Here is a 14,521-nt window from a genome sequence, read left to right on the forward strand (position 1 = left end):
TTCTGAAAATCAACAAATAAAATATGAATTTTTCCAAACACAGTCATCATACATTAACTGAATACTCTCTACCAGTTCGGAGTAGCTCCATAAAGGACAATCCAGTCATAAAGTCAGTTTAGAAACATACTGTGACCTGTATTTAAATTTCACAAATACAAGTGCTGGGGTATATTTCGCATCGCTGTTATAGTCACAGATCATTTATTACCCACTCTCTCATTCCTTTGGTTTTATGATTTAGCTCTTCTTCATTCCTTTAACCTTCATTTCCACAGTATTACTCATGAAACAGAAGGCAAGACAAAGATTTATTTGTCTTTAAGTGATCAGGTCCTCATGTAAACACTGCCTTTTTTTTACCATTACAAGATATAACAAACATGGAGCTCTTTGAGTACTGGAAATTGTTTTGTTTATCCTAGTTGTAAATTTATCCTTCACCAGTCCATGACTGATATATTCTGACAATGGGAAAAAGTATAAACTCCACACATGCAGTGACCAAGCAAAGGATTTAAACCCACAATGCTGAAGGTGTGAGCCAGCAGATTAAAATACTGTGCCAACATGATGCCTAATATTAAGTTAACAATATACGTACTAATATCTTTGTTTTCAATTCATGCCTTTCCTTTAATTGACATTTTCAAGTTTCCCTTTTGCTCTTTCTACAGTACATTATTTCTGGAAGTCTCTCTATTTGTGCTGCCGATAAGATGCAACCTTGTCAAGTAAGTATAAAGATCTGCCTAGATCTTTGTTTCAATCTGGTCATTGAAGTCTGATCAACAACTATGAGATTTTTCTTCTTTTGCTTTGTTTGACTATTAATAGTACAATACACTGAACGTATGTTAAGAGACACGATTCAGCTCTTTAGAGATTTTTACTTGTGTTTTCAGCCATAATTAAACCTTTGTTGCAGTTTTTGAAATGACAATTTGTTTTAAAATATTCACATATTGGAGCAGGAGACTTGTAGATTCATTAAGGTTATACACTTAGTTCACTAATTTTTCAGCATTTTTAAGATAAATCAACATGGGCCTTAGATAGTTTTTACATGTAATGAACAATCCATCCAGCACATTTGGTCTTGGGTTCTAATCAGCCTCAATCATGTCATTGTGATTGTATCAGGTTTTATATCTCATACAAGCATTGTACTTCATGTGATTCGTTTTCACATTATTTGGCTTTTGATCTAATATTGTGTCAATATGGACATTATGTGACTGAAGTGTTATCACATGATCAATGTGTTCTGCACAGTATGAAGATCAAAGTGGTACAAAGACTAAGAAATGAAAATGTGGTTTAAAGGGAAATCCGAAAGATTAATAAAAAGATAGAGCATAAGGTCAAAATCAGAAAGTACAACACCAAAACTTCAGACATGAATCATGGTCAAAACACAAAGCAAAAGTTGTGGCTATGCAAAGAGCCTTTCCTATTAACTAATTGTGAAACAAACACTGTAGTTTAAAAGTTTGTATCTTGTAGATGCCCCAGAGGATGGATGGGCATCACACCCAGGATGGAGATGGTTCCCTTACCTGGCTGGGAGGCCATAACAGAATGAAGGATTAAGTGCAGGCAATACCCATCCGGAATGCCTTATGATTCCTGTCCTGAGTGGGATGCCTGAGGACTACAGGAATCAGTAAAATATGATGGCAGGGAGCAATTCAACACCACTATAATAGATGGCAGTGTCCCTCAAATAGAGTCCCTGTTTGGACACCCGTAGGGCTGCATGGGAGTTTGAGTCCAGAGGTGCCGCCGTGTAGGGGTACCTGGTGGATTATAGAGGACGCTGCAGGGGGAGGACCTACCTGACTTTCTTTTGACCCGGAAGTACTTCCAACTGGCCATATTATGTCACCATAAGTGCTTCTGGGCCCAAAACAAAAACACCATATACAGTGCATCCAGAAAGTATTCACAGCGCATCACTTTTTCCACATTTTGTTATGTTACAGCCTTATTCCAAAATGGATTAAATTCATTTTTTTCCTCAGAATTCTACACACAACACCCCATAATGACAACGTGAAAAAAATTTTACTTGAGGTTTTTTGCAAATTTAATTAAAATAAAAAAAACTGAGAAATCACATGTACATAAGTATTCACAGCCTTTGGCTCAATACTTTGTCGATGCACCTTTGGCAGCAATTACAGCCTCAAGTCTTGTTGAATATGATGCCACAAGCTTGGCACACCTATACTTGGCCAGTTTCGCCCATTCCTCTTTGCAGCACCTCTCAAGCTCCATCAGGTTGGATGGGAAGCATCGGTGCACAGCCATTTTAAGATCTCTCCAGAGATGTTCAATCGGATTCAAGTCGGGGCTCTGGCTGGGCCACTCAAGGACATTCACAGAGTTGTCCTGAAGCCACTTCCTTTGATATCTTGGCTGTGTGCTTAGGGTCGTTGTCCTGCTGAAAGATGAACCGTCGCCCCAGTCTGAGGTCAAGAGCACTCTGGAGCAGGTTTTCATCTAGGATGTCTCTGTACATTGCTGCAGTCATCTTTCCCTTTATCCTGACTAGTCTCCCAGTCCCTGCCGCTGAAAAACATCCCCACAGCATGATGCTGCCACCACCATGCTTTACTGTAGGGATGGTATTGGCCTGGTGACGAGCGGTGCCTGGTTTCCTCTAAACGTGACGCCTGGCATTCACACCAAAGAGTTCAATCTTTGTCTCATCAGACCAGAGAATTTTGTTTCTCATGGTCTGAGAGTCCTTCAGGTGCCTTTTGCCAAACTCCATGCTGGCTGCCATGTGCCTTTTACAAAGGAGTGGCTTCTGTCTGGCCACTCTACCATACAGGCCTGATTGGTGGATTGCTGCAGAGATGGTTGTCCTTCTGGAAGGTTCTCCTCTCTCCACAGAGGACCTCTGGAGCTCTGACACACAGAGGACCTCTGGAGCTCTGACAGAGTGACCATCGGGTTCTTGGTCACCTCCCTGACTAAGGCCCTTCTCCCCTGATTGCTCAGTTTAGATGGCCGGCCAGCTCTAGGAAGAGTCCTGGTGGTTTCAAACTTCTTCCACTTACAGATGATGGAGGCCACTGTGCTCATTGGGACCTTCAAAGCAGCAGAAATTTTTCTGTAACCTTCCACAGATTTGTGCCTCGAGACAATCCTGTCTCGGAGGTCTACAGACAATTCCTTTGACTTCATGCTAGGTTTGTGCTCTGACATGAACTGTCAACTGTGGGACCTTATATAGACAGGTGTGTGCCTTTCCAAATCATGTCCAATCAACTGAATTTACCACAGGTGGACTCCAATTAAGCTGCAGAAACATCTCAAGGATGATCAGGGGAAACAGGATGCACCTGAGCTCAATTTTGAGCTTCATGGCAAAGGCTGTGAATACTTATGTACATGTGCTTTCTCAGTTTTTTTATTTTTAATAAATTTGCAAAAACCTCAAGTAAACTTTTTTCACGTTGTCATTATGGGGTGTTGTGTGTAGAATTCTGAAAAAAAAAATGAATTTAATCCATTTCGGAATAAGGCTGTAACATAACAAAATGTGGAAAAAGTGATGTGCTGTGAATACTTTCCGGATGCACTGTACAAACCTTTCTGCTTTTCATGATGCTTCTCTATGAGCTATATCAATGCAAAGACCGCATCAGTTGTTCCTCTCCCTGGCATAAAACCAAACTGCTCCCCCCATGTTGGTATTTTCCCTAAAACCTCTCTAAAGCCCTTTCCTAATTTTCATTCAGTGTGACATTTTATCCCTCTATAGTTTTCCATAATCCTTAATATTTCCCTTCTCCTTATAAATGGGTACAATTAAACTGTTCCTCCTCTCATATTTTCTCCTGTTCATAAATACTCTCACAACACATCTACTCTCTCTTCTCGTTAATTCTCCCACACTTCTAGTGATATTTCCTCCTGTCCTATTGACTTTCTACTTTTCATTCTTTTCGATGCTTTCTTTATTTCCTACCTCCTTATTCTTGGTTCTAGCCGTTCATTTAAGACTTCATCCCCAAATACTACCCTTTTCAAAAGACCTCTTCTTTCTACGTGTTCTTGATTCTATGATGCTCAGTCAAGACCACACATTGCTCACCTTTTATCTGCTTTATCTTACTAAAATCCTTCCCAGCCTTGTTCTAAACCTTTGTTCTAGAAAATATTCTCTCTCCCTCGTTTGTCACCAATTTTTCATACACCTCCTACAAAGTTTGAGTCTTGGCTATTGCCTTTGCCCTCTTTGCCTCCTTTTTGTCGGTCTATATATTTCCCTATATTTCTCCCTCCCTGATTAGTGCCATGTCTTCTTTGCCTCCTTCTTAGTCTTTAACACATCCTGCACTTCTCTGTTCCACCACCATGTTTCTTTGTCCCCTGACTTCATCTACTCTTAATACAATTTTACTATTCTTCTCCCACCATTCCTCCTCATTCTGAAAATGTGTACTTAAACCTGTTATTAAGCCCTTCCTCTTTTAATCTGCACCACTTTATCCTTGATGCTTCCTGCTCTGGTTTTATTCTCCTACTTGTTTCTGGTCACTCACTTCATCACCAGCAGTTCTCTTGTTTTATCAGCACTGGGGTTGCTGTTGATACATTACAGTTTAGTTTATATAGACAGGTGTCAATATTGCTCAAGCCCACTGCACAGGTTGACCTGGGTGAAGTCCCTTGGAAGCTCATCCTAGAACAACCAGATAATTACTCTTTTTCTTTGAAGTTAACATTGGCATGTGAGGACATTTTATACCACCTGTTATTATCTTTTCATCACTGAGTTCCTTGGAGCCTCAGTAGCATATTTTAAGCATGAAAATATTTTCATGAGTGTGCTGGTTATGACAGCTTAATTGTCACATGTTGTTCTGTTTCTGCATAAAAAGTCCTTTCTTCATAGTATGACTGTCTAATATGTAGTGCTGGTCTTTCTCCTTCATGTTTATATTTGCTTAAACATGGTGACTTTGAGCTGAGGGAAGAAATGAATATGAGCTGTTTCTAAGGAGATTTTTTTTCTTGTATTCAAAAAACTTGTGCTACAATAGTTTGCAAAACCAAAAAAATCAATTTCCATTCATCCTGTAATCATAAATTTGGTCTGTAAAACAATAACCCTCTCTACTTTAACTTTTCAAGAATATTGGGCAGAACAGTAAAAAAAAACGTTTATAAAAGGAATTGATAAAATATTTATTAAATAGTATATCACACAAGAATGTATTGCTTAATTTAAATAAGTTAATTGGGCTGAATATCTTTTCTTTTAGATTAAAGGAGCCTTGGCTACGAATATCATCAGCACAATTTTCAGCGGCATTGGAATCATCATGTATTCAATGGATTTAGGAATTCAAATCTGCTTTAATAAATGCTATTACAATTATTCATATGAGGTAATTTCCTTTATGTTTTTTCTGAATTATTGTCTGGTCAGGGCTTTTTCAAGAACATAGTAGCATTTACATTTCAAGAAGTTTTTAATTCTGTAGCCACCTGAATTTTCTATGTATAGGAATTTTCTGCATGTTACTTTGAATTCTTTGCCCAAAAGATAACCCATAACTATTAATGTTACAATTCTCTAGATTTTTTTCTCAAAATCTGAAAATGATAGAATCAAAGCAAAATCAAAACTGAGATGGGTGTTAGATTTCAGAAAATAGTTAATTAGCCGAAAATATTTAAGGATTACTCTAAAATGTCATTGAGACAGCATATTGTTAAATTTGATACTGAGAAGAGTATAGAATGTCAAAAGAGTGCTTTATGCACAAAGTCCAGGAGTACTAAAACTGAATATTTAATGTGTAACTTTGAGTGTTACTGAAGAAGGTTCATAAAATTAGAAAAGTGCTTTACATTGACTCCTTTCCCAATTAAAAGCATTTCAAGGTTCTTTAGTAATAGAGCATAAAATTACTGACATATTTGTACAGTTTTAGCACAGATCAGGTAAGTTTAAGGTGTTCCATTTCTATTTTTAGGTATATTTGATGTAAAGTTCAAATTGATTGTTATGTATACATTTTTCATTGAATATATTATTTGCATAGCTGTCATAGACTAGTAACAGTTATAAAATCTACAATTAACAAAAGCATAAAAGAGAAATGATTTAAGGGCAAAATTAACAGAACTTAGTAAGCCATCTAAGTTTTGTTCCTGATACAGAATCAGATGGGTGCTACATTTTTATACCCACCATTGTTCTACATGGAGGATGATCATCTGTTGACACAAACCTTTAAATATATTGTTTCTTATAATTGTATACTATTATCTACATTAAAAATTTATAAATAGCTATTGTGATATTGTTCTTTAAAATAAACATGACTAGGTTTGGATCAAGTCACAGTTCTTAAAGAATCAGGTCAGGTCTTGTAAAGGAACATTTATTTGTGGACTGCGGTTCAGTGCAGTTTTATTTTTGCAGGTACAGGTTGGGTGCAGGTCTTTAAAAAGACACTCTATGACACACTGCATGCCATGAGTTTAGAAATGCCAAAGCAATTGTCAGTTTTAACACTATGAGTTTCTCATGGTTGAGAGACTTATTTATTGCAGTGATCCTTTGATATGATGTAGTTTTTTGGACCCTTACACTCCTGGTAAGATTACCCTCAGCAAATCTGCCTTGAAGGTGATGTAGACTAAATGACAAAACATCCAGTTCGCACTGAAACTTATCAAACTTCACCCTGAATGGTGATAGGAACCCCTTTTGGATCCACATTTATTGTGTGGCGTTGGAAATTGAACATCTGGAGGTCATGTGACACACAAAACCCACTCAGGCATGAGGCAAAGGGAAGTGGGAGAGGTTAGGTTTGAAGCATGCCAGATAGCAGACATTGGATTATGCTCTACATTCTTAACATGAGAGAGCAGAGAGTACATTTTCAATTATTGTGACATCACTTTGTTTATAATCCCTGACAGATCTTATCTAAAGTTGCAAACTTCAACCTTTGACCAGGCAAGAATAATATGAATTCTGAGCTAGCCACAAAGTAGATGAATTTGAGCAGTTAAGCATTTGACAGTCCTGCTCGCTTTGTGAATTTGGAAAATATATAACACTGTGTAACCTATAACGTGTAACCTGTGTAATGGGTTCTAAGGCCACTGCTGTGTGCCAAATACTGTAGACCTTTGAATTTGTGGAGGGCAAGTTTTATTTGTGTAATTAACATTTGAAAGAATCTTTTAAAAAGTTGATGTAGGAGAGTGCAACACATGCTTCTGGCACTCTTACAGACATATTGGTAGTGCAACAGCAAGCTATTAACATGATGGGCTGCCTCCAGCTTTAGCCTGTGTGGTGGCTCTCACAAACCGCTAGTCAGGGGTTTCAAGACACCAGTCCATGAAGAGACTTCTACAGGTCCGCAAAAAGATGAAAAATTTGAATTATATGCAGCACGCTTGTATATTAAATTGTTCAGAAATTGTAACACAGTATGCTGCTTTTATAGTGTCATCACAAAGGCACAATCATTATTACTGGCTAATTTAATTTTGTAACATCAAGCCACAGTGGTGCTCACCAATGGCAAGTCCCCGTGGACTATTGATCTTCTTACATTGCTTTTTTAGGTAGCTTGCTTAATATTTCTATACTAGTTGGAATTTTAATGTGACTTGGTCAGGCTTGCCAATTTTATTAGCTCCTCTAGAGCTGACACTGAATTGGAATGCCAGCTTATACAATGGGCAACTCATCCTTCAGCAATGTAAAGAAACAAAACATTTTCCTTCTTTTTCCATGTGAAGTTTAATTTATTTGCTTGCACACAACACAATATTGACACAAGCCAACTCTGAGATGTTGATGTAATAACAAATGCTGGTCAGTGAAATGTGCAGTTTTTCATACAAAAGAGGAAAAAGTAATGCACTGTTTGTGAAGCATTACATTTTATAATAGCTAACTATGTAATGGATTTAGTTTATTTTTTGTGACTAACGAGTAATGTAACTAAGTCATTTTTAAAAGTCACACTCCACAATACTGATGGGCATTAAAGTCAAGAGCTTTTTTATGGCCTGATTTGTGCAGGGTGATGTACATTTATTAAATGCACAAATATCAACAAATCTTAAATTTTAGAAGCACTTACAGTAAAAGTCAAATAAAATACAAAACTTAATTTTTATAGCAGTATAACACATTCTGAAGATAATTAGAGAGCGATCTGCAAAATATTAATGTATCAATTTCCAGTGATGTAAAGTCACGAATTACATTCACTTTTGTTGTGGTTCTTGAGTAGATTATATATGAAATTATATTTTTTAAAGTATTTTTAAAATCATGTATAAATACTTTTACTCTTTAATTATGTTTAGTAATGATTCTGCTTTGTTACTTTTTTCAAGGTGGATCATTACAAAATAAAATTGATTGCCTGTGTTCAAAATGCAAAGTTCACAGTTCAAAATAAAACTGCACAAAAAATATTTTGGGGGTTGCAGGTCACGATTTTATAGTACAAATTGTTTTAGTAAATAATGCCATGGCTGTGTAGTTCACCCCAGCTATATAAGTGGTTGTATCTAAGTGTATCAGAACCTAGTGTATTGTCCAAGAGCTGAAACTTATGAAGAGACATGGAAGTATGTTGATTTTTTTAAATTAGCAGGGTATTTAATATAACACAGCATAAATGCTAAAAATCACAGCTGATTGCACAGAAACATACAACAATAAAATACTGGTAGCCACATTTTGTTACCAAACAAGTTTCCAGTTTTCCAAAAGGATAAGCCATAATAACAGAAAGCATTAATTTCAAAAAAAAGATGTTTCCCTTCAGTTTATAATACAAAAGTCAGTTGTACAAAGCACATACATCATTTCCTAAATCTGTACACATTTTATTAATGTACATTGGTAAGTTAAATATATTCAGCCAACACTCATATTTTGAACAATGCATTTGTTTCCCTGACCACAGCAGAATACTCCCAACAGAGAACAGTAATGGTGAAGGTAACTCCCAAGGACATGGAGAGGTTCAAGCAATTTTAAATGTTGATAATACAGTGATGTATATCTAGGCACAAATTTCAAGCAAGAACTGAAAAACTGTACAGAAATTGTACACTCTAAGTACTTCAGATCAACAATAATCAGTGACCATTTTTGTCTAAATAACTTCCTGCTCCATCTGAGTTTTTGTTTTGCATGTCCAGCACTTGCATGCAGTTGAGGAAGTGTGGCACAACCTCCATATTTTGAGTTTCTAAAATGTGCTTCTATATGCTGTACTATTCTGATTCTATGTGTCTAATATGTACTAATTTTGTTTTTGTTTTTTAATATAACGAAATAGTATTATTACTTGAGTAATTTTTTCACAGACCACTTTTTTACTTCTACTTGAGTGGTTTCCACATTTTAAACCATTACTTTTACCGAAATAAGTTTTTGACTAATTAATAATACTTTTACTTGAGCAGAATGTTTCAGTACTCTTTCCATTTCTGTCAATTTCCAATAAGGTTGCACAAGGAATAAAGGGTGTCCTGTTGATTTTTACTATTCTCGAGTTCTGTGTGAGCTTGTGTACATCAGTCTACTGCTGCAAAGCAACCTGTGGAAACCCAGACCAGGTAATAATTCTACATAATATTCTTTTACATTCAGTTTTACATTAAGTATGTGAAGCATTTGGCACCCTGCACTAAACGCCTTATTGTTTTCTAGTCCAAAATGCTAAGCTTTCTTGTTTATTTTTTTCTTACAGCCTCTAATTATCATCCAGCAGAATGTCGACCCATCAGGAATTCCTGTACAGATCCCACAGTATAATGTTCCACTGCAGACTACTCCTATCACACAGCCATATGATCAGCCTGCAAATATGCAATACTACCCTCCTCCATATGCTAAGTAAAAGAGTGATTCAGCTCTACAGCACATGACATTGACGACAATGACTATGGAAAGGGTTTTGCCATCAAAATGCAAGCCTCAGATTTTTATTTTTATTAACCAACATTTAACTCAAATATCTTTTATTCTATGTTGCTTTGCTTAAGAAAAGTACTGATTTACTTTATTTTAATTGACACTCAGAGTCCTCAAGAATCTCTATTGAAGGGAATATTTGTGTTTTCTGTTAAGAGATATATAAAGTGCAGTGAATGTATACATTTATTTTTTTACTGATATGGTGATTTCCTAGATACCAAGGAGAATAACATTCACTATGATGGGATAATTTGAGGTTTTTGCAAATCTTTTAGTATCAGAAGAGATTATTTTTTTGCCTGGAATTGATTTCATTAAACGTTTCCTCAGTTTCCTGTATTTGATTAATCTGAGGTAGATTTATTGTAGATATAAATTATGATAGCCTTGCTACCCATATCAACTCAAAAGAATATTTTTATTTCACCTTCCTCTACAACCAGATGACTTGAAGAACAGGGATTTTCATTTATATTTTTTCTTGTAATTTTTTTTTTAATATATAAATGCTGGGCAGTTGCTCTGAGGTTTTTGAGTATACACCACTGAAGGTACAGTATAAGTCTCTCCTTCACCATGACGTCTCATTTAATTTCACATGATACAACACTTCTAGTCTCGCTGAAGTCAGACATATAATATATACGTCTGGAGACAACCATGAGTGAATTTTGTATAAAGGTGGGTGGGAACAATTAGACGGCTCACATCTCTAAACGAATCCAACACCTCATGAAGGCGATACTCAAAGTAGGTACAGTGATTAAGAACTGCAAAGAGCAGCAGTGCTATTGTTAATTTGGTCTGACAGAGAGTAAGCTGCTGATTATGTGGAAGAGTTGAAAAGTCTCCAAAAAACCCTATTAAGCATACAGTATAAATGTGCATTGCATGTGCAAAGAGCACATTGCTCATGTTAAAAATATACATAACCTGATGCAAGCGAGAAACCTTTCTGTAATATCAGATTATACTTTGGCATTTCAAGACATCAATGGACAAGAGGTAAATGTGAACGATACCTTGTCGTAGGTGTGTGCTCTCTGTTGTCCAGTGTTACAATGATAGTGTAGGAGTCAATGTGAGTTTGATAGAATTGGCAGCTATGCTTGTGAAAATGAAAACTGTAAAGCCTGCCTTTGAAATAAATGATGTCACACCCTGTCAAATGGGCTGCTGTTAAGAAGCTCATAGAAAAGACCCACAGAAGACAAAGATTTCAGTACTCAAAACACACAAATTAACAAATCTACCTAATGACAACAGTAAAGCATTTACAAGGCTGCACAGCATCCACCTTCTGAATGTACATTTAAACGATTAACTGAAGAAAGTTGGGAATGAAAACATTTCATGCTAGAATATAGACCCTGAATTTTAACACTAGACCACAATACTTAGCTAAACTCTGCTTTTGTTATGCCATATGCAAACATTAGCCCTTCTCAAATGTGTGTAGCTACGGTGGCATACATATGTGTGTATGTGTGTAAGTCTGTCTTCACTGTCATTACAATGTACAAGTGAATCATTAAGCTTTGATTACCTTGTGATACTGAGTCTCTGAATGAATGAGGGCAGTTTAGCTTTCCTTTCCTTTCAGCATCAAGTCTCTTTTTCAATTTCTAATACTCTGTCTTCTGAACCCCAACAGTTTAGATTAGTGCACAAACTAAAGGTATTAGGGGTTGGGTGTTTTAGGAAGAAGCCCTGTGGGTGTAGTTATTTGCAGCGTTGGATTTCATCACTATTCATTACAGATTTTGGAATGGGCTGTCCCCAGATGTGTATTCTCAATCGAGAATCACATCTGGCCCTACAAGTCTACAAAACTCCCATCACAAAGTTTGGGCTCTGGAGACAAACATATATTTTACTATTAATTTCTTAGTTTGAATTTAGGGTGCGGTTAAATGCTTAGACTAACATGACTTTTATAAATTGTTCTGTCTTTCATATTTGCTCCATCCTTTGTGAATATATGCCCTGCTAATGTAAAAAAATGAGTGTACTCCAAACTTAAAATGTAGCATAGAATGCAAATAGAAACTTACCTGAGAAGCCTTATAGGTTGATAACCCAATCTGAATGTCTGTTGTCTTGTAAATATTGTTTTCTGATGCTTTTAGAGATGTTCCAAATATGTTATATTCAGTTGGCAAAACTTCATAGTTCACTAATTATTGTTGAACCACCCTGTGAAATGTTTAAATAACATTTTTCTCACAATACGTACCCCACAGCATCTAACATTTCTTCATTAGTAAGCCAGACAGAGTAACTGCTAAAGGAAAGAAACCATTCAAAATAACTTAACATACACACCAAAAACACAGTCAGCTTTCATTTTTATCATCATGGAATGTCCTGGTAAAGCCTATAAAAATATGCCATGTCAGATTATATTATTAACACAAATGCTATTTCACCCTGTCATTTTAGTTTGTACATTTTTGAATAATCCATTTATCAATCAAGTCAGTCAATCTGATTTTTCAATTTCACAGTCAAGGACATCCAGAAAAATTACATTCATCTTGGCTTCCCTGTTAAGAAACTATCTATACTAAAGAAAATAAACCATGGAGGAATCAACAAAAAGGAGAGCAGCCTTAATTAATCATCAGAAGTTGCTGGTTCCCTTTACCAACTTCATACTGCGTCCTCTGCTCTGTTTTTTTAACCTCCCATTCTTTACTCACTTTTTTATTTGGCCTCATTTTGTCCTGACAATCAAATGATTGTCTCCAGCTCTGCTGCTGACTATACACTCTATAAGGCTTTAAAACTTGTTGAAGAAGGAGAATCCCACAGTGGTATTAAAGACACCGATGCATAGCTCTCCCCAGGTGCCACTGCAACCATTCTAAATAAGGAACTATATACTGTGTTATACCCATATTTTGAGCCATGCACACTCTAGAGGTTACAAAGTGCTTTCCCAGCTTCTTCGTTCTTTTTTCAATGTGGGGTTCAGAACTTCTGCCAGTTGTTGAGGCTGCCCATCCCTTATAGTACAGAAGTTGTTTATAAAAAGAACAGAGATTTGAAACTCAGGCTTTATGTGATGTGGATTTGCCTACCCCTGTGTTGGGACAAAGTAGTAACAGCTTTTGTGTCACCCAGCAGTACTAATTTTTCAAGATCCTAATAATATAAACCTGGGCTACCTATGTATTATTTAGGAATATCAGACTTTGCTGTACTTGTTTGGGGCCACATTGCTCTAATTTATCTAGGTTTCCTTCACACATGCTACTATACAAAAGTCATGAAAACAATCTGACAGAAAGTGGTATGAAATTAAATTTTAAGATGATTAAAGGACAGGAGCATGAGTTTTAAGACATGGTTTAGAACAAACATAACAAATTCTATATCTATGGAGTCTGCTGTAGATCTGTCTTGGGACCATCATTCTTTTTTGCTTTTTGTTTCTTTAACAAGCTATAATGGGTATACTCTTCTACTCATTGATTAATTTTGTAAGTGCTAAAAGAAGGAAAGAAAATATTTAGAAGGTGCAAAAAATTAAAATGTAGGAAATGGCAAGAATTGGAGAAAAGCTAAGCAATGCAATATGAACGCTTCACATAAAAAAAGAATGCAACATATAAATACACTTCTGAAAAGAATTTAGATATTCATGTTGATATAACTTTGGGCAATATGAAGAAGTAAAATTAAGGTATATTTTAAAGACTAAAATTTCAATCAAACAATGTCCTGTCTTAGGCAATTCTTATTTAGTGTATTCTGTGTAGTTCTTCTCACTGTCCATAATACATGACACAACTGCAACTTCATAGAATAGCAACCAGGCACATCCCTGGAATACAAGTAATATGCTACTGTAGTAAATTTGGAGAACACATCTTTCCTGAAGGGCGGCACGGTGGCACAGTGGGTAGCACTGCTGCCTCGCAGTTGGGAGACCTGGGGACCTGGGTTCGCCTCCCGGGTCCTCCCTGTGTGGAGTTTGCATGTTCTCCCTGTGTCTGCATGGGTTTCCTCCCACAGTCCAAAGACATGCAGGTTAGGTGGATTGGCGATTCTAAATTGTCCCTAGTGTGTGCTTGGTGTGTGGGTGTGTTTGTGTGTGTCCTGCGGTGGGTTGGCACCCTGCCCAGGATTGGTTCCTGCCCTGTGTTGGCTGGGATTGGCTCCAGCAGACCCCCGTGACCCTGTGTTTGGAAAATGGGGTGTAAAATGGATAGATGGATGGATCTTTCCTGAGCCAAAGCAATTGGGAAGTGATCATTTAGCTCTCATATTCAAGGACAACATGAATCAACAGTATATAAAGCATGCATCATGTACAGTATGAATGTACAAAAGTATTCTACCTGCCAAGGTTTGCTAGGCCTTAAAACAAGCAAAATGCCTGAGTAGCATAGCGGACTCTTTATAGTATACAGACATAACAGACATTACAAGACCATAAAATATAGGCTTTTTTATTGAAGAACTCTGATCTCTCAACTAGCAAATAATTTCATCAAATGATACATCAGACATAATTTTCAT

At 36.6% G+C, this 14,521-nt stretch overlaps 1 protein-coding gene and 1 long non-coding RNA gene across 13 annotated transcripts in view; both read left to right on the forward strand.

The window, feature by feature from the left end:
• LOC114646048 (membrane-spanning 4-domains subfamily A member 15-like) overlaps positions 1 to 10,391 on the forward strand; it is a 187,291-nt gene extending 176,900 nt beyond the window's left edge. For 5 of the 12 annotated variants that reach the window (XM_051922113.1, XM_051922110.1, XM_051922112.1 and 2 more), the window contains one exon: positions 9,768 to 10,391. In XM_051922113.1, coding sequence (XP_051778073.1) covers positions 9,768 to 9,917 — 150 coding nt within the window. In that variant the 3' untranslated portion in view covers positions 9,918 to 10,391. Of the gene's footprint in view, positions 1 to 677; positions 735 to 5,282; positions 5,409 to 9,522; positions 9,634 to 9,767 lie in introns of all 12 variants that reach the window. The other 7 variants (XM_051922111.1, XM_051922116.1, XM_051922109.1 and 4 more) reach the window with 4 other exon arrangements.
• Positions 1 to 13,575, forward strand: part of LOC127526521 (uncharacterized) — a 212,470-nt gene extending 198,895 nt beyond the window's left edge. The window contains exon 2 of the long non-coding RNA XR_007934021.1: positions 13,015 to 13,575. This is a non-coding gene — a long non-coding RNA (uncharacterized LOC127526521). The remainder of the gene's footprint in view (positions 1 to 13,014) is intronic.
• Positions 13,576 to 14,521: the final 946 nt, after the last annotated feature.

This window comes from Erpetoichthys calabaricus, chromosome 2 (genome assembly GCF_900747795.2).
Source record: "Erpetoichthys calabaricus chromosome 2, fErpCal1.3, whole genome shotgun sequence".
Classification (NCBI taxonomy): domain Eukaryota; kingdom Metazoa; phylum Chordata; class Cladistia; order Polypteriformes; family Polypteridae; genus Erpetoichthys; species Erpetoichthys calabaricus.